Source organism: Saccopteryx leptura, chromosome 6 (assembly GCF_036850995.1).
Source record: "Saccopteryx leptura isolate mSacLep1 chromosome 6, mSacLep1_pri_phased_curated, whole genome shotgun sequence".
Classification (NCBI taxonomy): Eukaryota; Metazoa; Chordata; class Mammalia; order Chiroptera; family Emballonuridae; genus Saccopteryx; species Saccopteryx leptura.
Genome location: NC_089508.1, coordinates 127,748,215 through 127,771,360, shown reverse-complemented (window position 1 = coordinate 127,771,360; position 23,146 = coordinate 127,748,215). Strand labels below are relative to the sequence as shown.

The 23,146-nt window shown below is 53.0% G+C and overlaps 2 protein-coding genes across 6 annotated transcripts in view; one reads left to right on the top strand and one right to left on the bottom strand.

The window, feature by feature from the left end:
- The window catches only part of STRA6 (signaling receptor and transporter of retinol STRA6), a 29,113-nt gene extending 22,612 nt beyond the window's left edge, over window positions 1-6,501 (top strand). For all 4 annotated transcript variants that reach the window (XM_066343205.1, XM_066343207.1, XM_066343206.1 and 1 more), the window contains 7 exons: window positions 1,315-1,390; window positions 2,416-2,549; window positions 3,620-3,737; window positions 3,820-3,921; window positions 4,710-4,873; window positions 5,113-5,262; window positions 5,741-6,501. In XM_066343205.1, the coding sequence (XP_066199302.1) occupies window positions 1,315-1,390; window positions 2,416-2,549; window positions 3,620-3,737; window positions 3,820-3,921; window positions 4,710-4,873; window positions 5,113-5,262; window positions 5,741-5,910 (914 nt within the window). In that variant the 3' untranslated portion in view covers window positions 5,911-6,501. The remainder of the gene's footprint in view (window positions 1-1,314; window positions 1,391-2,415; window positions 2,550-3,619; window positions 3,738-3,819; window positions 3,922-4,709; window positions 4,874-5,112; window positions 5,263-5,740) is intronic.
- Window positions 6,502-9,068: 2,567 nt separating this feature from the next.
- Window positions 9,069-12,229, bottom strand: ISLR (immunoglobulin superfamily containing leucine rich repeat). 2 transcript variants are annotated; one of them, XM_066343017.1, is made up of 2 exons: window positions 11,894-12,229; window positions 9,069-11,083 (listed from the first exon to the last, which is right to left on the bottom strand). In XM_066343017.1, the coding sequence occupies exon 2, from the start codon at window positions 11,072-11,074 to the stop codon at window positions 9,788-9,790; it is 1,287 nt and encodes a 428-aa protein (XP_066199114.1). In that variant the 5' UTR covers window positions 11,075-11,083; window positions 11,894-12,229; the 3' UTR covers window positions 9,069-9,787. The 2 variants fall into 2 exon arrangements, with proteins under 2 accessions (XP_066199114.1, XP_066199115.1); XM_066343018.1 differs by lacking the exon at window positions 11,894-12,229 and adding an exon at window positions 11,275-11,622 and having other exon boundaries at window positions 9,069-11,079.
- Window positions 12,230-23,146: the final 10,917 nt, after the last annotated feature.

Below are 23,146 nucleotides of genomic sequence, written 5' to 3'. Positions count from 1 at the left end.
AATCACCCCAAGGCTCAAGCCCCACGCCTGACATTAGAAACGCTGAGGTCTGGCCCTGAAGATAGCTAGCACCACTGTAGCAGGCACTCTCTTCGGGTCATTTGGTTGATTGAGTGCAATCAGTTGCTGATTGAAATAAACCATAAGGCCCTGAGAGCCCCCAGTACCGTGGCTCTCAGTGCTGGCTGCATGTCAGAATCATGGGGTTGCTTTTACAGGAGCTGAGGCCCAGGTCCTACTCCCCAGAACTTCTGATTTAATTGGTTGGGGGTACAGTCCGGGTCTTCACATCTCCCAGACATCCTCATATGCTGCCAGGGCCCAGCCCCCCTGCACCAGCAAGTGTGGCTGTGTGCAGCTAGTGCTCGCCTGTTTCGTGTGCATTTGCTCCTCTCCCCCTCTCATGGGGACACAGAAACCAGGAACACTTCCCTGGGATGGCTGATGAGCTGAGGGTGCAGGCACCCTGGGCTCTCTCGGGGTCTGCTTGGACAGGGTTACACATCTGGCTCTATCACTTCCTGGTGTGTGGCTGGCCGGTCAGGCCCTCTCTCGGAGTCTCTGCTTCTTCCTTGGTCCCATGCCTCTCCTGTGGGTCTGCTTTGAGGGTGAAGGGCAAGGCTAGATGAGGATGTAATGTGGAAGAGGGGCAGTCTCCATCCCTGCTATGTTTAAATACCAGCCTTGCTCACAGCACATACCAGGCGTTCTCCCCCAGCTGCTGGTGAAACAACAAACTCCTGGTCTGTGCACATGCCCAGGGTGGGTGGGAAACTGGGGAAGAGATAGGTAGCAGTGGTCACCTCCCCCCACTTCTGAAGGACTCAGGCCACACTGAAGTGCACTCGCATCCCCTGTGCCTTGAACAAAGGCCATTGATGTGGCCTAGGTGGGGTTTTCTGGCTCACAGCATGCTGGGGGATGGGTAGCACAGCAGAAGAGGAAGTGACCCCTGAGGACCCCATGATCAGGGAGCAATGGAGCTGGAGGCAGATGCCAGGGTTGGAGGGAGTCTTTCGCTGGGTCACACAGCATTGGATGCAGCAAGATCAGGGTGAGGGCCACGTCTGCAGCCTCAGAGTAGACTCTCCCCACCTTGGCTACCCTATGTCACCTGGCGGTGCAGGCCAGCTGAGTGGTCATCTTACACTAGGTCTGAGAACAGGGAATGTGGCAGGAGGCTTCTGCTCAGAGGGGTGCTTGCGGGGCATGGGTAACTTCCACCCAGGCACACGCTGGCGGCAGTTTGAGGACTCCCAGCAGAACCTCCAGGCCCAGTCTCCCATTTTTCTCCCTCTTTGTTTTTCCCTGTAGTTTGCTACATCTCAGCCTTGGTCCTGTCTTGCTTACTCACCTTCCTTGCGCTGACCCGCTCACTGGTGACACACAGGTAAGCGGCAGGCTGTGGCCATCAGTGTAGCAGTGGGGAGGAGGTCAGAGTCTTATGGACCTGCAGGACCCATGACCTATGGGGAGAGCCCTGGGGCTGGAGGGAGAGAGGGTCTCTGCAGGCCCAAGTCACCCCTGAGCCCAGCTGCCTCGCGGTGGGCAGAGGAGGCGGGTGTTTCAGTCTGGGTTGATGACCATCTGTCTGAGTGATCTCAAGCATGACTGAATAGGGGCTGGAGGGTGGTGTTTGCACTCTGAGAGGGGCCAGCTGGACGGGCTGCACTCAACAGGGAAGGAACTTGGGAGAGGGAGAAGAGGAAGGAGCTGAGGGAGACAGCAGGGGCTGGGTGAGCCTGTTGCTGAAGTTGTGTGTGAGGAGTTGGTTTGGCTGGCAATGGAGCCCTGGAGAGAGTTGTGGAACAGTGCCCTGCACAGTCCTCAGGCCTCAGAGGTCCTGCCCAGGGAGCCTCTCTCACAGGGGTGGTCCTACTTACGCTGGCATTCGATGCCTTCCAGCTTCTGCCTTGAAGGAGTATGTTCAGGTACATTCTTGCTTGTGTGAGAAGGGCTCTGCCATGCTGGGCTGTTTCATGAAGTAATGAGATCCCTGACACTGAGGGTATGCAAGCAGGGTTCCATGGCCATAGATAGCAACCTTGTCTCCCACCCTGGTGGCCAAGCTACAAGTCTCTTTCCATTTCTTCTATTGCTTCTCACTTTTCTGTCTTGGCTCACGTTGAGTCTTCTGCCTGAATTTGTCTCCCTTGATTCCCCTCCACCCCCACCCCTACCCCCAGCTTACTCTCTTGTTTACCCTTTAAGATTCTGCTTAGACCTCACCTCCTGTAAGAAGCCATCCCTGACCTCCCAGGCTGGATCAGTAGCCTGCACCGGGCTCCTGCAGCCCTGGGTTTACCTGCCCTTGGCTTGTACTTGGTCTGGGCGTGCAGCCAGCGGCTGGCCCAGAGGAAGAATTTAGGGAGGTTTTGCTCCCTGAGATCCCTGCCTTCTTCCCCCTCACCCCAGGGCCAACCTGCGTGCTCTATACCGAGGGGCTGTCCTGGACCTGGGCCCCCTACATCAGAGCCCCCACCCTTCTCGCCAGGCCATATTCTGTTGGATGAACTTCAGTGCCTACCAGACTGCGTTTACCTGCCTTGGTGAGACCACCTAGCCCACCCCACTGGGCCTTGGCCAGCTGAGACACTGGCCCCAGTGAGGGAGGAGACAGTGCTCAGCAGGTCTTGATTGCCCCTGGGTGTCTGCCTGTGCCAGGGCAAGTTCTGGGACAAGAGCAAGAAGAGGGACCCACCTCTTTTCAGGAAGTTCAACTCAGGTGTGTGTGTGTGGGGGGGGGGGTCACAGGAGCCCTTGGGTAAAGGAAGATGGCCCCTGGGTGCCACCAGTTGTTCACACAGAGGGTGGACCCAGGGCTGGATGATGGGAAGTTCAAGGAGGCACATCCCTGCTGTGTGAGGGAGGGCTATGCTATGATGGGCTGTCTCAGCAGGTAATGAGATCCCTGTCACTGGGGGCATGTAAGCAGGGTTCCATGGCCATAGATGGGGACTGCAAAGGGGGCCATACCTTGAGGGAGTTGGACTAGATGGATTCCCAGGACCCTCCTAGCTCTTCACTCTCTGATTCTCCCCTTAAGGAGGAGGGCTGGGGCCAATGTTGCAAAAGCAAGGGCCTGCTTTCTCTGGACCAGTTCTTACTCTGCTCCCAAGGGGAGGAGAGAAAAACAGTTAGGGAGTAGAGGAATTACTAGCTCCACATCCTGGTAGATTTGTACCTCCTAAGCCCACATAAACACTTAGCCAGTTGTTTCAGTAGACAAGTGTTGGACACCCACCTTGTATCAGACTCTGGCCAGTAGGAATCCAAACATTAATTTAAAATATAGTCCTGTCCCCAGAGACTCAGGAGTAATTGGGGGAAAATAACATCTATAAAGCAACTTGTGCTTTCCAAAAAGTTGCTACTGACAGAGTCTCATTGGGTCCCCACAACAGCCTTGTGTGGTGGGGACCACTCTCCTTGTTTTACAGAGAAAGAAACCGAGGCTCAGAGAGGCAAAGGCACTTGTTCAAAGGTGGCACAGTGAGGCAGCTGCAGAGCAGGGATCTGAAACCAGGCCCGGCTGATTCCAAAACCTCTGGGTTCCTGGGAGTGTCAGGGTGGCCTGGGTCCTGCAGAGGCTGACGTGTGTTCCTCCTCATCCTGGCAGGGCTCTTGGTGCAGCAGGTCATCTTCTTCCTGGTGACGATGGCCCTGGCCTTCCTGGTGTTTATGCCTGTGCTCCATGGCAGGAACCTTCTGCTCCTCCGATTGCTGGCGTCTTTGTGGTGAGAGAGGCAAGGGACTGAGGGCTCCGGGACTCCTTCCCAGAGGGCCACTGACAGTGATGCCCTCCTGCCCCACCTTCAGGCCTTTCTGGCTGACCTTGGTTCTGGCTGTGATCCTGCAGAACATGGCAGTCCACTGGGTCTTTCTGAAGACTCACCACGGGCGGCCAAAGCTGACCAACCGGTGAGGCAGCCCTGAGCTGGTGGTTCTCTTAGACCCTCAGCCTCTTCTTTGGTGTTTCTAGTCATGCTCTTGTCCCTCCATTGCCATTTATCCCCTTTCTCTCTCAGAGAGCCTAGAGGTAGTAAAGAGAGCTTGCCTTACCCATAGAGAAAGGGAGCAGTGGCCCAGCCTACTGCACATACCCCTCTGTCTACCTGTCCTGGGGCCAGAGCCATCCTACGAGCCTCTCCTGCTTTGGAGATCAGCACTGCTCCCCCTAGGTCCTCTGTGCCCCCAACACCATGCTTGTCTTTCTTGGCAGGAAGGGGGTTAGCAGAGACATTATTTCCCTCTTAGATGGCAAGGCTGTGGGAGGACTCTGGCCCCAGGGGACACTCAGAGTCAGTGGACAAGGGATCCAGAGGAGGGAGGTGGGGGACACCAGGGTCCTAGCAAGATCCAGGCAGAACTGGACTTAAACCCTAGCTCTGACACTGACTAGCTAGACAGCATTAGCTAAGTCACCTAATTCCTCTGGGCCTCAGTTTCCTTTCTACAGGAGTGACATGGCCTGTCTACCAGCACCGTAGGGAGGGAGGGCCAGCTGAGTTGAGAGCCAGCTCAGCACAGGGTGCGGTACAGACAAGGTATACTCAGTAAGCAGTTGGTGCTTAATACATGCACAGCAGCTGCGGTCATCTAGGTCTGACCTCAGCTACCCCTGACCTGAGGAGGGGTTGTGTGTGGGGGGGGACCTGCCTCAGGCTTCTTTCTTTCCTCCACCCCCCACCCCGCAACCTCCCCTCCAGTGGTGTACTCTACGCCACCACCTTCCTCCTCTTCCTCGTCAATGTGCTGGTGGGCTCCATGGTGGCCACCTGGAGAGTAGTCCTCTCTGCCCTCTACAATGCCATCCACTTTAGCCAGATGGACCTCAGCCTGCTACCACCTAGAGCAGCCACTCTCGACCCTGGTGAGGTCACAGGGCAGGGGTCAGGGTGGGGGTTGCTCAGGCTGCCCATGCAGCGAGGGAGGGTCTGTGTTGGAATCTGCTTGTAGAGGGTGCCAGGGATTCCCACATCTGTGTGTGCAGTGAGCCCATGCACTTGGGTGTCTGCGTGCTTGCATGCGAGTATGCTGGGTGTCCTGTGTGTGTGTTCAGGACTGTCTGGGGCCTCCTCCCTGAGCACCGCCTCCCCCCACCCACCCCAGGCTATCACATGTATTGCAACTTCTTGAAGATCGAGGTCAGCCAGGCACACCCAGCCATGATAGCCTTCTGTGCCCTGCTCCTGCGAAGGAAGAAGCCCCAGCCCAGCTCTGCCCCTCAGGATGGCCTCAGAGTGGGGACGGAAGAAGAAGGTGTGCCTTCCTGCCTGGGGTGGGAGACTTGAGCCCGGCCAGTTTCTCCCCTGAAGGAGGGACACTCCCCTCCCAGCATGCATCACTGAGCTCCAGGAAAATGCTCACTTCCTCTGCCCTTGGGCTGTCAGTGGGAGAGAGGAAATGAGAATTTTCTTGACCCATTTCAGTAATTATTTCCATCATATGCACATGAATGCATGCACACACACACACCCTCACACAGAGAATGAAATAGCCATCTTGTTAAAGGGCTCTGTCACCACTCTCAACCTCCCCCCCCCCCCCCCGCCACCTCTCCCTGTCTGATCCTTTAACACCCCTCCCAGACCCAAGCTTCTCCTAACACCTGAAACTCCAGTCTCACCAGCCTCCTCCACATGCTCAGGGGATTTTCAGACTGTGTTGGTGTGGGGGTGTATGTGGTATAACTTGGCTGGGTTTGCTGAGTGACTCACAGAATGTCTCCCTCTCTCAGGGATGCAGTTGCTGCAAACCAACAACCCTGTGGCCAAGGGAATAGGGCCCAGATCCTGCCAAGGCAGGGTCCGCTGGGGTCTGGCCTACACACTGCTGTACAACCCAGCCCTACAGGCCTTCCGGAAGAAGGCCCTGTCAGGTGCCCGGGCCAATGGCACCCAGTCCTGAGGGTGGGGAGTGCCAAGGAACCCTCATCTGTGCGAGTGTTTCCCTTCTTCCCAGCACACCCCTTCCGCGGCTCTCCCAGCACCACCCCAGCCTGGGTTGGCTCTCTGCTTAGCTCCAGCTCTGCCAGCAGGTCCTTGGATCAGATCAGCCCCCGAGGCTGAAGGTCACTGTGGTCAAGTGGAGGTCTGTCCACACTACAAGCCTTAGAAGGGCTCTAGTCTGTCCCCTTGGCCTTGAGAAGCCAAAGAGGGCTCTAGTCCTTGGTCTAGGAGCCAGTGGAACCAGAAAAACTACAACCCAGGCCCCTCCCCACACTGGCCTACTGACCAGGGTCAGTGATTCCAGCTGGGACAGACTCAGCCCCCACCTCAGCCTTGACCTCAACATCTTCCTCCTCTCTTGGATCTCGTGACCTGCAGGGCAGCCCAGGAGGGAGCCAGTGGGCTCTTACCACCAACAACATCATAGCTCACACCAGGCTCCACACTGAGCTGCCCACACTTGAGAGCTTGATATTTTCGTAGTTAGTATGCCTTTAGATATTATGAAAGAGGTTAGTGTGATCCCTGTAATAAACTTGTCCTTGAGAAATAGTCCTCCTTAGGGGAGGGTCATGTGGGGAAAACTGTCCACACAATGTGTATGGGGCTTGGGTGGGAGTGGGGTGCCCTAGTCACATTGCTAGGCTGGGCTCCCCTGGGTGGGGGACAGAGAAGACCCACCTAGCCACACCACTTTGGGTGGTGGAGAAACTGGGGACCCTCTGATGCCACCTCTGAGTTGCATAGGCATCGGCTTTAGAAGTAGGACTTGCTCTGGGTCCTTAGGAATGGTCAGGACTTGGGAAGCAGGAAAGGTTTCAAGGTAGACCAATGTGAGTAAAGCTGTGGAGGTGAGGGTGAGGGGTGCACAGCCCCGGAGCTGCTCTGAGGGGAGTGGACTGAGGGTGTAGGGGGGGAAGGCAGCTGGGGTGGGGAGCTTCCCTGCTGGAAACTGGTGGAGGTGGGGTCTGTGTGGGTGAAGGTGTGGAATCCACTGTGTGCTACAGAGGGTGAGGACAATGTGGCCACTCCACAGATCAAGACCAGTGGGGCCTCAAAAAAGTCTATGTGATTAGTGGAGACCAACCTCCTTCTAAGTTCAACCATGAATGAAATCAGACATCAGGGGTCCAAGCATCACCATGAACTATCCTGTCTTTTGTTTTCTAAGGAAACGAGCCCAGAGATGGGCAGAGACTTACTCACAGTGGCACAGCATAGGGATCAGCTCCTTCCTGCTGCTTTCCAACTACAGCCAAAACACACATGAAGCCAGGGGCGGGGCCAGGGAGCTGGAGCCGGCCCCTTTGAGGCTGCCTGTGAGGAGGACAAAGAGGACAGAGTCTGATATTCCCCCTGCAGCCCATGAGAAATATCTTCCTGGCCCTTTGTCTGTGACTGACAAGATCACAGGGAGGAGAAGGCAGACTGGGTCTCAACCCTCAATGAGGAAGCAGTCACAATAGAGTGTGATTAGGCTGGGACCCTGGACACCCAGTGCTATGTGAGCTCAAGGAGGGGGAATAGTCACACTGGGAAGCAGGGGACAGGGCATCTGGGAAGGCTTTCTGGAAGAGGTGACACCTAAGCCAAGTCTAGAAGGTTGACAGCCAAGTAAGGAACCAGAGAATGGTGTGCAGCTTGAGGGAACAACATGAGTAAAGATGCAGAGGATAACCCATTGCAGAGTATTTAGCAAACAATTAAATAGCAGTTCCAAGAGGGGCCGGGAAGTGAGGCTTGTGTGACTATGGTGGGAGAGCCAGTCAGTGGCCATGAGTGATTGGCTGGGGACTCAGCTTCACTCAGGACAGTAGGGGCCAGGGATGAGTTCTAAGCAGGGGAGTCACTAGTTTGCTAGTTCATTCAGAGCACAGCTATTCCCTGGCCACTCCTGACTCAGGTCTTAGGCCCACATCCTAGTTCAAGAAGCCAGGCCTCCTCAACCATGAATGAAATCAGACATCAGGGGTCCAAGCATCACCATGAACTATCCTGTCTTTTGTTTTCTAAGGAAACGAGCCCAGAGATGGGCAGAGACTTACTCACAGTGGCACAGCATAGGGATCAGCTCCTTCCTGCTGCTTTCCCCCAGATACGCAGTAGTCTTTGACATGTGCTGCCAGTGATATCTGTCCAGTGGGAGCTGTAAGCTGATGAGGGGGGTGGAGAAGTGCTGAATGGGACCAGGAGGCACAGGGAGGGGTGCTAGCCAGCCTCCAAGGCTCACAGCTGCTACCCTAGGCTCCTTGGTCCCCCTGCCTCTGCCTTGCTGGGCTCAGCAGTCCTGGGGGTTTGGGGTAGAGGTGGTGGAGCCTCTCCACGGGGTATTGTCCTTTGATTGGAAAGGGATGGGGACAGAGGCAGAGGGGAGACACATCTGACCCAGCACTGACACAAGGTTCTATAATCCCCAGGCCCTGACGTCATCTACATGCTCCCTGTCCTGAGAGACCACAGGTGCTACCAGGCTGGCATCCCCCATCAGTTCCTGGGTTCCCAGTCCTTCTGCTCTGTGGGGGAAGATTCCCAGAAAAGATCTCCCTCCAGGAAGGCCACTTTCTCTTCCTGAAATGAGAGGAAGGACATCCATTTCCTCTGGCTTCTTCCTCGAATCTGTCTCTTAGTCTCAGTCTCCCTAGGTTTGTCCTCCCCTCCATGTCCTATGTCCCCTATCCCCACCCTTCTCTTGCCTGTGCACCTTACTTTGCCTGTTCCTCTTCTATATTCCCGTCCTGTCTCCCCGTCTATATTCCCTGACATCTCTTTCTTGGACAGGACCAGGAGGAGGGGCCACCACCCAGGTGCTTGAGTTCCCTGCCTCTCTGTAGTGGCCCCTCAGACCCCTACTGGCAGAAAGCCCCACTCAGGGGCCCAGTGAAGCCTCTGGGAAGGCTGTCAGCCTAGCTCCCCCATCGGTCTCATGGGCTAATTTAGGGAGGAGGGACCTCTTCATCTCAGCTCAGCTGGAGGCCCAGCCTCTCTGGGCTACCCTGTCTGTGTGCCTCATAGTCTGTGTGCCTCATGGCCCCATCCCATGTAGATAGGCAGGCTGGCCGTCTACCCCCCTCCCCACAGGGGCTTCTACACCAGACAAAACTCCAGGCAGACACAGGGGAGCATTGGAAATGCTGTTTATTTCTCTGCTGCCCCCAGGCTGGTTGGCCTCCTCGGAGAGCAGGCTACAGACACAGACGTGGAGAGACAAGAGGGGCAGGTGTCCAGGCTGAAGGGGCACAGGCTGAGGGAGGAAGGGTGAGGAGAGAAAGGCCACCCCAGATCCTCCAGGCCTTTCTAAGACAAGGGCAGAGACCCGGAGCCCCCAAGTCATCAGAGAAAGCCGCCTGGCAGCTGGAGCTCAAGCAGATCACTAAGAGCCTCAGAGCCACACTGGCCAGTGCCCCGACATCCTGCTCCAGTCTCCTGTGTCCTGTCTGCTTCAGGCTACCTTCCTGCCAAGACCCAAGCCCCCAGCCTTCACCAGCTGGTCAGTCCCAGTGCCTGGATTCCATCTGTGAGGCTTTGCCCAGTTGCATAGGGTGATACCCTGTTAGCATGCTGCCCGCCTAGGGGAGCACTGGCCGTGTGGTTAGCAGCAAGGAGCATCAAAGGTGGTGAGTTAGGGGGTCATATTCTGTCTTAGTCACTAACTTTGAGCAAGTCTAGAAGTCGAGGTGGAGAATGTTCTAGAAAAGGTTGGAAGGGGAGGTAGGAAGATGTGATGTCCCCACCAAACATGGACCTTGGGAGTTGCTAACCCCAGACCCCTGCAGGGACATCCACATAGTCAGAGGGAGGCCCTGGGGCTTCTCCAGCCCAGCTGGGTGGGGGCGGGGCTAGAAGGAAGTGAAGAGGAAGAGGAGGAGGCTCTGGCCCAGCAGGAGCAGGCCTTGTAGCTGCTGCCCAGAGACCCCTTTACCCGCTGCTGCAGCCTCCTGGACCCCAGTGCGGCTGAGGTAGATGATGACCACGTTGTCCTCGGGACCCGAAGGCTGCACCTCATTGTTGACTGTGTAGCAGCCCTTCCCCTCTGCTGCTTTGCCACGGAACCTACGCCCTAGCACATCCTCGCCACCCTCGCCCGGCGTAGCCAGCGCCACGTTCACTGAGCTCTCTGCACTGCCCAGCTCATTGGTGGCCAGGCAGCTGTAGGTACCTTCCTCCAGCTTGCTGAAGTCAGGGATGAGCAGGCTGCCATTGGCAAATGCCTGGAAGCGCAGCCGGCTGCTGGCTGTAAGGGTACCGGGCAGGGCACGCCCATCAGTGCCCACGTTAGGGCTGGCGATCTCCACCATGCCTCCAGGCGTCTGGATGTGCCAGTGCAGCTGGGGAGCCGGCTGGCCCTCTGCATCACAGTGGAGTGCCAGCACAAAGCCTGGCCGGAGCTCCGCACCATCCTGGCTGGGCTGGTATGTGAGCTGCACCAAGGGCGCCGAGCAGGGCAGTGGCAGCAGGCGGGTCAGCAATGTGCCCCTCAGCACATGGGGTGACGTGCAGGTGATGTTGTCCTGCTCTGGGATGGACACGGCTGTGGTCAGGGCCCATGTCTTGAACCACATGATGCCACAGGTGCAGTCAAAAGGGTTGTCATTGAGCTGCAGGTGGGACAGTGCAGTGAGCGGAGCAAAGGTACCCTCGGCCAGTGTGTGTAAACGGTTGTGATTGAGCTGCAGTGAGCGCAGCGCATGGAGGCTGCGGAAGGCGTCCTGGGGGATGAAGGTCAACTCGTTGCTGTCCATCTTGAGCAATTGGAGGGCACTGAGGTTGTGCAGGTCCCTCCAGGAAAAGTCAGAGATAAGGTTGTGGCTAAGGTCCAGGCTCTTAAGGTGGCCCAGGGAGGCCAATGCGCCAGCAGCCACCGTGCGGATCTCATTGTGTGCCAGCCACAGTGACTGCAGCAGGGGCACCTCCCGGAAGGCTCCTTCTGGCAAGCTGGGCAACCGGTTAGCTGAAAGGCTCAACGTGGTTACGTTGGCTGGGAAGCCAGGCGGCACAGCCTCTAGATCACGGTAGGCACAGTCGGCGATCTGGAAGCCGTACTTCTGGCCGCAGTCACAAGGCTCAGGACAGGCCAGCCCCAGGCCCAGGAGGACCGCCCAGCACAGCAGACACAGTTCCTGCATTTCTACTTCCTGCGGAGAAAGACATGTCACCCAGGTGACTCCAAGGCCATGGGAGGCAGGCGTCCCAGTCAGGACCCCCATCCAGAGTTCTTCCCTGTCAGAAGGCCCTTCCCCATGTAAGTCCAGCTGAGACCCAACACCAATAGCCCACCACCCCTATTCTACAGAACAGGAAACTGAGGCCCAAGAAGGGCCAGGACTTGCCCAAGGTCATGCAGCCTGGAGAGGTAAAGACAGGATGGGAGAGAACCCCAGCTCCTCCTCCAAGTGGGAGCTCTCCCTGCCTGGGCTGGCTCCTACCTGACTTTATGACTCGGAATCTTTTTCCAGCCTCCCCTTCCCCCAGCACTCAGTAGAGCCTCCCTCCTGACGTCCCACATCCTGGCCACAGTCCCTCCCACCAGAGCCCCCAATAGGTCGCTGTGCCCTGGCCCAGACAAGGCCCTTGTGCCCTGCACACCACCTCCACCTGCCCTGCACACCCCTCCCGCTCCTGCCAGCAGTGACCACAGCAGACACCAGACCCTTTCTACAGAGTCACCCCCTTGTCCTGTTCTGTTCAAACTACATGAGGCAGTTGCCTAAATAAACCCTGCCAGGAACTCTCAGCTGGCGTGGGTGAGGCCAGAGGCTCGGCCTACACGCTGCTGGGATTTCTGGGACTGCAGTTGTTGGAGGGCCAGATGTCCCCTGTACAGGCCCAAACAAGGGTTTGTCCTAAGCACCTCTACTCACCAGGAAAGTGTCCCAGGAGGCCCTGGGCTCAGCAAGCCTCCCCTCCTCCCACTGGCCCTCAGAGCCCTCCTTCTGCTGGCTTACCTTCAAAGAGCTCTTTCTCAGTCCAACGAAGCCTCTCCTAAGATCGACCCAGAAAGCACAAAAGCCTGAGTTAGCCCAGGGCAGTCTGCCCGGCCAAGGGCGCCCAAGGGAAGGGGATGTTGCTGGAGGAAGGGGCAGCCTGGCCCCTGCACTCCCTGAGCCTGCCCTTCCTCGAGGGTGCCTGGGGCCAGCTGTGGAGAGGAGGCTGTGCTCTGCCTCCTCCCACCAAACAACTGCTTCTCTCCAGCCACGGGGACTGTGTTTCTTAAGTGACACCAGAAACTTGAGGGGAAGATGCCAAATTTTTTTACTTTTCTCTCTCTTTTTCTCTCTCACTTTTAGCAGCTTCAACTTCCTTAAAGGCACAGCACTAGCTGGATAGGACCCAAGAAAAAATAGGGCAGAAGGGTTTGTGTGGTAGGAAGGATAAGAAATCGAATCTCAAGAAAGGTAGGAGACCCCCTAACCTCACTTCCAACAAGAAAAAATTCTCTAAGCTGGGGCCAATGTGTGATTATGCTTATACTTACATGTGCACAGATGTGTGGCAATGAGTTTGTGTGTGTGTGAGACTGTGTGTGTTTGAGAATGTTTGAGTGTGCATGTGTGTGTTTGAGTAGGTATGAGACTGTCTTTGTGTGGTTTGTGTGTGTGTGTGTGTGTGTGTGTGTGTGTGTGTGAGAGAGAGAGAGAGAGAGAGAGAGAGAGAGAGAGAGTTTGTCTGTATTTGGGCGTGTGTGTGTGAGTGTGCACACGCTTGTGTGTAGGAGTATGTATCTCTACATCTGTGTGTCTGTTTGGGTGAAGGGTGTGTCTCAATGAAAAGCTGAGGAGGCCAAAGTGTAGGAAACACCCACGGGCCTCCAAGGCTTCTGTGAGAAGCCAAAATGTGAGGCCTGTTTTTATAAGAAAAGACAACATGTCCTCCTCTCCCCCTCCCCCCACTCTGTCAGGCCAGCCTGCTGGCTCTGCACTGGGCTGCCCTAAACTCGTGCTGCTACCTGGGGAGGCCCCAAGTTCCAGCCCTGACTCCACACTGTACTGGGCAGGTGGGTGGGCTCAAGGTGGCAGACTGGGAGGCGATTGTGCTCCTACCCAGTAGCAGAAAGCTTGGGACAAGAAATAGCTGGGCTTGTTTCCTTTGCTAGGATTATGAGACATCCAGCCTCACAGAGGTGGGTCCATCACCCAGGACTGCCCACGTGGCAGACAGAGGTGAGGTTGAAGACTTTGGCTCCTTCTGGAATGTTCTCTCTGTGGCCTCCCACTGTGCCTGGAGTGCCACTGTCTGTGGGTGTTGCATGCCGGGGTAGGGAGCATTGCTCCCGGAGCTCCACTGTCCCCACACTACCTGTGTGGAAGGGGTACATGCCTTCAGTGTGAGACTATCTGACCCTTTTCCCCCAACAGGAGTCCCAGGGGAGAGGAAATGAGGGGGAGAAAGAGGCCCCAAACCAGAGAGCTGGAAGAGGTGCCCAAAAGTTTTCTAGACCCCTGAAAACTTTCTAGAGGAGATATGTTTGCCCCCCACAGCACAGGTCTACTCATGTCCCCTCCATCTCCCTCCCCCAAGCTTCCTTTCCTTCTGTCTGTACGCCTGGCTGAATTCTGCTCACAACAGAATTACCCTCTTGGCAGGGCCAGGATAGACAGGTGTGATCTTTGGCTTGGGACATCCTCCTGGGAGTCCCCACCACAGCTGATTACATCCTCACTCCCCCACCACAGAGGAAGGCCACAGAAGCCCTGCAGGACACCCTGGTCTGATGCAAAGCTATTCTCAGAGCTCTAACTGAGCTCCCTCCCACTGCAGGTGAAGCCATGTCTCTAGTATCATCATTATCATGCTAGAAAATTTAGGGAAGATCCTAAATTTGTTGGGTCAACAAGAAGCTGGAAGTACAGGCATCCAGAATTCAAGAGATCAGCAACTTCATGCCAGTCAGGGAGGGCTTCCCGGCAAAGGGGGGCTTCACCCTGCTTCTACACAGCCCATATGCCACCTCCCAGGTGCTCTGGGGAGCTCCCAGTCTCGACCCAGCCCTGTCCTCTAAAACACACCAGGGTTTCAAAATGCAGAGATCCTCCCCAGACCTCAGCCTTCCTGCTGCTGCTGGTTCTCTTTGGCATTTTGGGCTTCCGTTGCACATCACCTCCTCAGAGCATATCTTTTCTGATATCACCAGGGCTACAGTGGATTCCCCCATTAATTACTCTCGCAGACCTTCTTGTATTTTTGACAGCTCTTGTTTTCTCCTGGACTTACTACTTATCTTTTTCTTGGTGTGTGTATGGGGTGGGGGTGGGGGATTAGGTTCCCTTTTTTTTTTTTTTTCTTTTAATACTTCTCACTAATAAATCCGAGCTTCCCCTGGTTGGGTGAGGCTCCTCTGGACGCAGGTGCGCAAACGGGTCCTCCATCAGTACTGTCTTCTGAAAGAGCTCTCTCCCTGGGCTTTCTGACGTGTTTGGTTCCATGTCTTTAGAGGCCCATGGTGCCACAGGCCCACAAGGATGGCCCTCCATTACTGAGGCTCCCTGTCACTTCTTGGGTGGGATCTCTTGCTTCTGGATCCCACATCTTCCCCTCGTTAACTCACTCATTTTGACAGAACACACCTGTCTGACAGTGACACAAAGGACTACCAGCCACCATAATGAGAAGGTGCTTTCGAGCCAAAAAGTGAAGCTGGCAACTTCCCAGGACATAACAAAATTCTTTGCAGAGTAATTTACTTACGGGAAGACTGGGTAGGAGTGGAGCGGAGCAGACGACCCAGCACTATGTGCAGACTGTTCTCCCCTCCAGACCCTGTAACTGTATGTTTTGTACAGCATAACTTGGGTACTTATGACTGATAGGACAAGGGGATGCAGACTGCAGTAGTGCCAGGGGCCACTCCTCCCAGAGGTCTTGTGATAGACGATGGTTTATAATAGATACTCATAGTAGTTTGATACTCTATCTTGGTTGTCATGCCATTCTGGCTTGCCATGACTAATAAAAATACGCATGGTGACATTTTAAGGAATACAAAGCACCCTCAACTAGAAGGCTTTCCTGTGCTTGCTAAGGACAAAGGTCCAGTGTGAAACTTCAAAATGAAGTGGAATTCTGGACGCAGAGACGGAGCTGCTTTTGCTTACATTGACATCTCTGCAGTCCCATTGTCCCAAACAGCGTCCAGAAACAGTGCACGGGGGATACATGTTTTGAGATTCTGCATGTCTGAAACTTTTCATTCTGTTCTGAATCATGATTAATAGTCTGACTGGGTATAGAATTCTTGATGGAGATCTTTTCTCACCCAGAATTTTAAAGGGGGCCCTCCCTTTAATGCCATTGTGGGAATGTTGCCCACAGTGCTGGAGTGGAGGGGTCCCCAGCTCTCTGACATTGATTCTGTGCACGGTACCTGGGGTTTTTCTTTTTGTCCCTTATCCTGGGTGTCCTCCTCAATGTTATCACTCCATCTGTCTAACAGACCTTTGGATTTCTGCTCTATCCATTTTAAATTTCAAAGATTCCTTTTTCTGTGCTGAATGCTTTCTTTAAACCATATTGTGCGGTCAGTTGAGTTCATTTAAAAATAAAATAAAATATATTGCATCCGTTCTCATTTCACAGATAAATATTTTTTATTTTGGGGGGGAGAACAAAAGCCCTTTTATTACTGTTTTTAAAGTTTCTTTCTATAGATATTGTCTGTTTCCTTCAAGTTGCATTTTTTTTCCCGTTTGCTTGCTTGTTTGGGACTACATGTTTCCTATCAGAGGTTTCCACAGTTAAGTCACTCAGTGGAGATTTAGTCCTGTGCATTTAATGTGAGACCCCTCTATGTGACAGGAAGCCTGTTGAAGGCAGACATCTTGTCCTCATAGTTGTTGTTAATCCCTGGCACAGAGAAGATGCTCAATAAATCTCTCTCTCTCTCTTTAAAAGTTTTCTATTGATTGAGATAGATAGATAGAAGCATCAACTTATTGTTCCACTTAGTTATTCCATGTAGTTGTGTATTTATTGATTGCTTCTCGTTAGTGCCTTGACCAGGGATCGAACCTGTGACCTCGGTGCACCAGGATGATGCTTTATCCACTGAGCAACCCAGCCAAGGCCTCAATGAATGTCTCTTAATTCAATGGACGGGTGGGTTGGATGGGCATCAGATGCCAGAAATGAAAGCACTTTAAAGGTCATCTTTTCTGTATCCTCATTTTACATGTAGGGACATGCCCAAGGTTATGTGATTCCTTAGGATGGGACATTTTAAAAATATTTCACACAATTTGGGAGGCCCACTCTGTTGGGTGGATGAGTGTGTTACTAGCCTTCCTGGGAGAGGGAGCCTTTGTGCCCCCCTACCCACCCTCAGAACCTTGATGGCTGCTCTCACAATCCCACCTGGGCAGCCACAGGGGCCCAAGGGCAGGAGGACAGAGAGGGACCTGCTCATCCAGGCAGAACTGATTCTGTACACATGGGTCACTGACAGTTCTTCCTCGTCTGTTCAAATCCCACTGCTGCCCGAGGCTGCAGCCATGCCCCACCTCCACCAGAAAGGACAACAGGGCAAGGGCCACCAGGGCCCAGGGGCCTCAGCTGAGAACTATTGGATGTGGCAGGTGGCATGTCACAGTGGGGCACACAGGGCCACCTCCTGCTGAGTCTGAGGAGTGGCTGTGCCCACCTCCAAGGATGGGGCTTACTGCCTCCCACAGAGCCTGTGTGCTCTCATATACTGGAAGTTCCCCTTGAAAGGCTGCCCACAGGAGATGGTGCAAGCAGGGAAGGAGACAAGACAGGCCAACTCCCCTCCCTCCTCTCGGCCCAGGTGTTCCCTGCGGGCTGCCACTCCCTGCCCCCAGCCAAGAGATGGGGGCACTGCTGAGTCGTGGATTCCTCAGACCACAGATGGGGGCCTAGGGGCCACCCCACCATTCCTGGGCCCTCAGCAGTCCCATATCCACTGGTGGGAGAATTGGGGGAGGGGGAAGGGATCAGGTCTGGAAGCCCCTTCTGCGACCTCTGCCAGCTTGAGGCACCTGTGGGCCTCAAGTAGAGTGACCGACTGTCCAGGTTTGCCTAGGACTGCAGGGTTTTCCGGGATGCGGGACTTGCCACTGTAAAATCCAGCAGTCCTGGTCAAACCCAGATGTTTGGTCACCCTGTCAGGGGAGGTAGGTGGTGCTTACGCTGACTTTTCCCACAGAGCTTTCCTTTCTTGCTTCTCCTTCCTCAGCCTTCCTTCCCTCCCTCCCTCCCAGAGAGGCTCACCTAGCTCTTGCTCCTCCCATTCCTCACACTGCCCCCTCCCACCCTGGTGGCATCCAATCCCTCTCCAGCTGCTACCTCTCAGCTGACTCCCACCCCAAAGAGGCCCCCTGAGGGGGGGGTGGCTGCAGGCCATGTCAGCTTTCCCTGGAAAGTAGAGAAGGATCCTGCAGGGAGAGAGAGAGAGAGAGAGAGAGAGAGAGAGAATAGAGTAAGAGGGACAGAGTTCAGCAGAGAGAGAACTGGAGAGAAAATGAGAGACAGCCCTGGGAGAAAAGGAGGGAGAGAAAAAGAGGGGAACTGGAGGTCTCTAACTGTCAGGGTTAGACTGGAGGTGGAGCAAGGAAGCAAGACTCAGAAAAGGTGGTGGAGAAAGAGGGTCTAATGGACCTGACACGGGCTCCAGAGGAAAGAGACAGGGTCACTGGGATGTGGCCCGCCGTGGCTGGGGGGAGGGGCAGACTGGTCTCAATCCTAGTCCCTAATTCCCTCCACACAGCCTCTTGGAATAATTGTATTAGAGACTTCCCTATTTTGTATATTGGATTAAAGGTTTTGATCTCTGCACTATAAAATGGGGGCAGAACGGGAGCTTGCTCTCTCAGTTCCTGGGATTATTAGCATTAGAGGAGAGAGCAGAGAGCAGGAGGCCAGGAGAAGCAGCCAGGATGGTGGAATGTTGAGTGAGAAGCCAGTTTGTGCAGAGTTTGTGCAGGGAGAAGGAAGGAGATGGGGAACAGAGGTGAATAAGTCTGGTGAGCTAGAAACCTTTGATTCTAGGAGACTCGGATAAGTCAGTAGCTTTGTGAGCACTGAATGTGAGTGGATTTTGGAGCCCAGAGTGTGTTTTTACTTGCCCGCCAGGTGCAAGCTAGGATTAAAGATGATGGCCCACCAGTTTTTGGCTCCGTTGTTTCATTACCATCCGAATTCAATGCGAACCTGCATGGGCCAGGCGGCTGTGATAGTGGCCGTGGATACTGGCTTTATTGGCATAGTCGGCAGGATTCGATACAGATTGACAAGGAGCCATCACCACCTTTGAGTGGTAGAGTAGAGGACTGGCTGCTGTTATGGTTCCCCATGGCTGTCCTTTTGGGGACCATAGGCTGGCTGACTTTTACAGCCATGGGTGAGGAAACAAAGCTCTGTGGAAGAGGCTGCCTGGGACCTGCAAATCGAGCAGTGGAAGGAGCTGAAGCAAATGTGGGAGAAACAGATGCTGACCCTGGAGCTGGAGGAAGCACTGGAGGAGGAGGCTGACCAGGTTTGCAAGATTCGCCTGGAAAAGGAGTACCTGCTGGAGGAGGATTCACAGGTTCGTGAGTTGCAGATTGCCCTGGACGTTGTGGAGAGCCAGCAGCGGCAGGAGGCTGGGGCTGAGGCTGAGGCTGAAGCTGAGGCTGAGTCCAGAGCTGCAAGGTCTGCGGAGCAGAAGGCTGTGGCAGCCCAGGGATCGAGCCCGGCAATGGGAGCTGGTGTTTTCAGTTCCTCTTTGGAGGATGAGGAGAATTGGGCTGGAGTTGCAATCCGCAGTCTCCAGAAGTTGAGAGCCCAGCAGCAAGGAATACTTGCTATGTCCCTGGTAGGTCTGCGATTTGGGAACATAGGGCTGGATGCCATCATGCTCTCCAGAGCACAGATGGAAATGCTGACTGCCATTGCCACATGCCCCTCTTTGGGACAGTGTAAGACCTGCCAGGATGGCAGGAATGAGGGGGGTGGCTTATGCCCCATGTGCGTGGACTGATTCCTGGACTACGACCGGAGTGGGCACTGACTCCTTTGTTGGATGGACTTACAGATTTTGGACAATGTGAAATACCCTGATGGGGATGGGGGGCGGCTTTGCTGAAAGCACTCCCCTGCCCTGGGAAGCTTTTCCCATGGCTAGAAAGAAGGCCAACGACATTTTGTGCTTTGGGCTAAGTGCTCAGAGACTTTGTAATTGTTGAAACTGTATGATTTGTGCTGTTGTAATTTGTGTAATGTGCTAATTTCCTTGTATAGGGATGCTAGTGGTATAGATTGTGGGTAGTAAAGTGGGCATAGAGGTGGATTGTTGGGCAGATAAAATATATTATGCTTACTTTGTTAAAGATGGCGCTACCCACATGGAAGCCTGTCACCCAGGTGATATTAATGTGTGTTGGGGGCGGGGTGTGGGCAGGCAGGATCCTTGTAGCCCGGGGCTTGGTTTTAGTACTAAGCCTTTCCCACCCTTTTTGATGTGGGGTGGTACAATCCCAGCATGCCTCAGATAAATGACTTTGTATTAGAAACTTCCCTATTTTGTATATTGGATTAAAGATGATGGCCCACCAATTTTTGGCTCCATTGTTTCATTATCGTCTGTTCGAATCCAATGCGAACCTGCATGGGCCAGGCAGCTGTGATAGTGGCCATGGACACTGGCTTCACAAGGAGAAACAGGGAGATGGGGCAGAGAGAGAGGAAGGGGCAGAGACTGAGCTGTGAGGAGAACAAAGGTGCAAAGGTGGGGTCGGCCAGGGGGAGGGTCAGGACCGCAGACACATGTGGCTCAGCACAGGTCAGGCTGCAACACATTTCCGTGGAATGCCGCCACCACTGCCGCGGCACACCCACTGCCAGGAAGAGGAGGCAGGCTGGCCTCCAGGCTCTCCCAAACCTCAGTGCGTGACAAGGGATGCAAACACCCATTGGAGATGAAGGGGGGGGGGGGGAAGGCTGCTGACAATGGGGAGAGCCAGGACACATGATCATGCTGGCTTCAGTTCAAGGCAACCTTTCAGGGCAGACAGGCAGCCAGCATGCTCAAGGGTGGGGCACTGGCTGCAGAAGCCTCTGTACAGGACGCCCAGGTGGGGCAGGATGCTTCACAGCTCTGAGGGTCAAGAGGGTCAAGGGTCAAGGGTCGAGGGTCAAGGGAAGTGAGAACTCAGTACTGGGAGATGTGACAGAGAAGTTGGGAATTCAATTTTCATAAAAAAGCAAAGAATGCAAATGATAAAACAGACTGACAATTTTATAACAAAGTGCTGCAGTTCTCTGTCCCCGTCTTTCCTTCCCTCCATCCATTCCCCAGAGGCAACAACTTGGAATGGTTACTGTTTTTAGTTCCACTGTAGTCACACATGTCAGTCCTGCCTATAACATGTGCAAGGCCTAGGGGGAGGTACATGTAGAGGCATACATACCATATGTCTATGTATGTAAAAGTTATAAATCCTACCAACTACGTAGTATATTCTATTTTCCTACCTTGACAATTGCGCTTTCCTAACCACTTGAAGGCCAAATTCAAACTGAGAATTCCTGGACTCCTCTGAGTCCTTCACCAGGACTAGCCAGGTAGATAGAGCCAGACTTGCAGTTTGGCAGTTGTCCTATTTCTCTCCCCACCCCTCGAGAGGGGCTGTGCATACCTAGGTAGACACACCAGGCTTCACACTCAAGTTCTGTCTGCATGAGCCACCTCCCTCACACTGACTTGGTCTGGAGGGGTCCTCCCTGTGGAAGAGTGGTCAGGGTGAAAAGACTTACACAGGACCTGGAAGCAGGCTCTGGCCATTCTATTTGAGCAGAGGATGCCAGGGTCTCAGATCCTAGAAGCTTGGTCCAGAAATGGGGATGCAGGCTTTAGGGGAAAGTTCCCCTTGGAAAGGCATGGCCAGAGTAGGATTGCCAGATAAAATATGGAACACCCAGTTAAATCTGTTCAGACAAATAATAATTTTTTAGTATAAGTATGTCCCAAATATTACAATGGACATATTTGTGCTAAAAACAAAACAAAAATAAACCCTACTCATTGTTTATCTGAAATTTCCAAATCTGGTAACTCTAAGCCAGAGGAGGGTCAAGGGAGAGTCCTATAATGCACAGGGGTCAGGGCAGGGGCCCCTCACCTGGATTAAAGCAACACTGACCTGCATAGGTCCCCAATTATATGCATAGACTCTCTTGTCTTAATACAGAAATTTCAGACAACATCTAATGACTTTTTTATGGGTTGAATTGTATTCTCTCCAAGGAGATGTGCTCATGTCCTAACCTCCAGTACCGCAGAATGAGATCTTATTTGGCAATATCATCATCTTTAAAGCGGTAATCAAGTTAAAATGAAGTCATTAGGGTGGGCCCTAACTTAATAGAATTGGTGATCTCATCAAAAAAGAACACAGAGGAGCACATGATTTGTGAAGATACAGATATTGGAGTGGCACATCTGCAAGGAGAACACCACCCAAGTCTGTGGGCAACCGCCAGCCCTGGGGAGAAGGGCAGAGCCTCTGCCATAGCCTTAGAAGGGACCATCCATGTCGACACCCTGATCTCATACCTCCAGGCTCCAGAACTGTGTGACAATAATTCTGTGGTTGAAGTCACCCGGTTTCTTGCAACCCCAGGAAATGAACACTCCTATGAAAAAATAAAGTTTTACTCACCTATTCCATTCTTCCCACCCTTTACTCTGCCTGGGTTTTGCTAGTTACAATATTCTTGGTTCTTCTCTTGGTTACATTTGAGCTCTAAGTAAGTACACCTGACTTCTCACTCTACATAGTGGAGATTCAATTTATCTACTTCCTCCTATAGAAGATGCAAAATTTTACACTGTTGTCTATAATAGTCTTACTTTAACATTATAAAAGACAGTAAGATAACCTCAGCCAGGTGGCTTGGTTAATTGGAGCATCAACCCAATACGCACATATAAAAAAGATTGTAGGTTTGAGTTTTGGTCAGGACACATATAGGAATAGATTGATGTTTCTGTCTCTCCCTTCTTCTGTCTCTAAAATCTATAAATTTAAAAAAAATTTTAAGAAGATCATATTTATATACTGTTTTGAAGGTATAATGAAATGATGCCTAGGCCACTTCCAGGGTGTCTAGAAACATATCGAGGTCCTATGCTTTCCTTTTTCTTGGGGCTCCATCAGCTGCTTAAAGTCATGAGACATATTCTGTTTGCTTTATAGTTGGGTAACAGCTTCTTTGTATGGCTTCCGATCTTCCTGAAGTTTCTAATTGCTTTCTTTAGTCTTACTGTTAAAGAATAACGTGCCTTCTCCAAATATACAAAGTCTTCACTGAACATCACCAATGGGTTCTTGCAAATGGTGATTTTAATCAAAATGGCATACATATAAGAAAACTAATTTTGCCTCAGGCTGACATAAATAAGAATAAGGTTCTGATGGCATATTTCTGGTCACAAAATATCACCAGACTTTTAAATAAAGACCCCAAACCCCTCTAATACTAAACATTGATATAAACATGAACTATACACATGTTTAAGAAAGATGAATATAAATGAGAATGATTTTCCAACTCATTCCAGTTCAAAGGTGAGGGGTGCTGGAGCCTCTCCTGGCAGTGCAGGACACCAGGCAGGCCCTGCCCAGGACAGGACCCTCTTCTGCACTCACTCAGACTGGGATAATGGAGGCACACCAGTTCATCTCATGTGCACACACAGCTTTGTGATGTGGGAGGGAACCCATGAAAACATGAGGGGAACACGCCAATTCCACACAGACAGCAGCGCCACCGGGCAGGGTCCAAGGATCGGTGTTTTCTCCTCATCAACACTGCAATGAAGCAACATTATTGGAGGACCCAGTACAGAACTGTACTAGAACTGACCTACCTTTGAATACATTGTGACAAGGTGCCAGGAAATTGTAAAACTGTAGCAGAAGTATATGCCATTTCTTGTATTTTGTATGCTTTCTGTAGCCCCCACTTGGAAAATTTTTATGTTTCTGTGCAAACTTGCAAACTAAGATAGAGACCACAAGATGTATTTACTGTTAGCAAAAGGTTGAAAAGGCTTGCAAAGTAGAGATGAACTAACATGATAAGTAACTGCTAGTTTCTGCTTATGTGAAATAGCTTTTTGCACCAGCTGTGGCTTATAAAACCCTAAAACTCTTGTCTCTCAGGCTGATGATTTGGAATTTGTTTTGCCCCAGCTGCCTGCTTTGGAT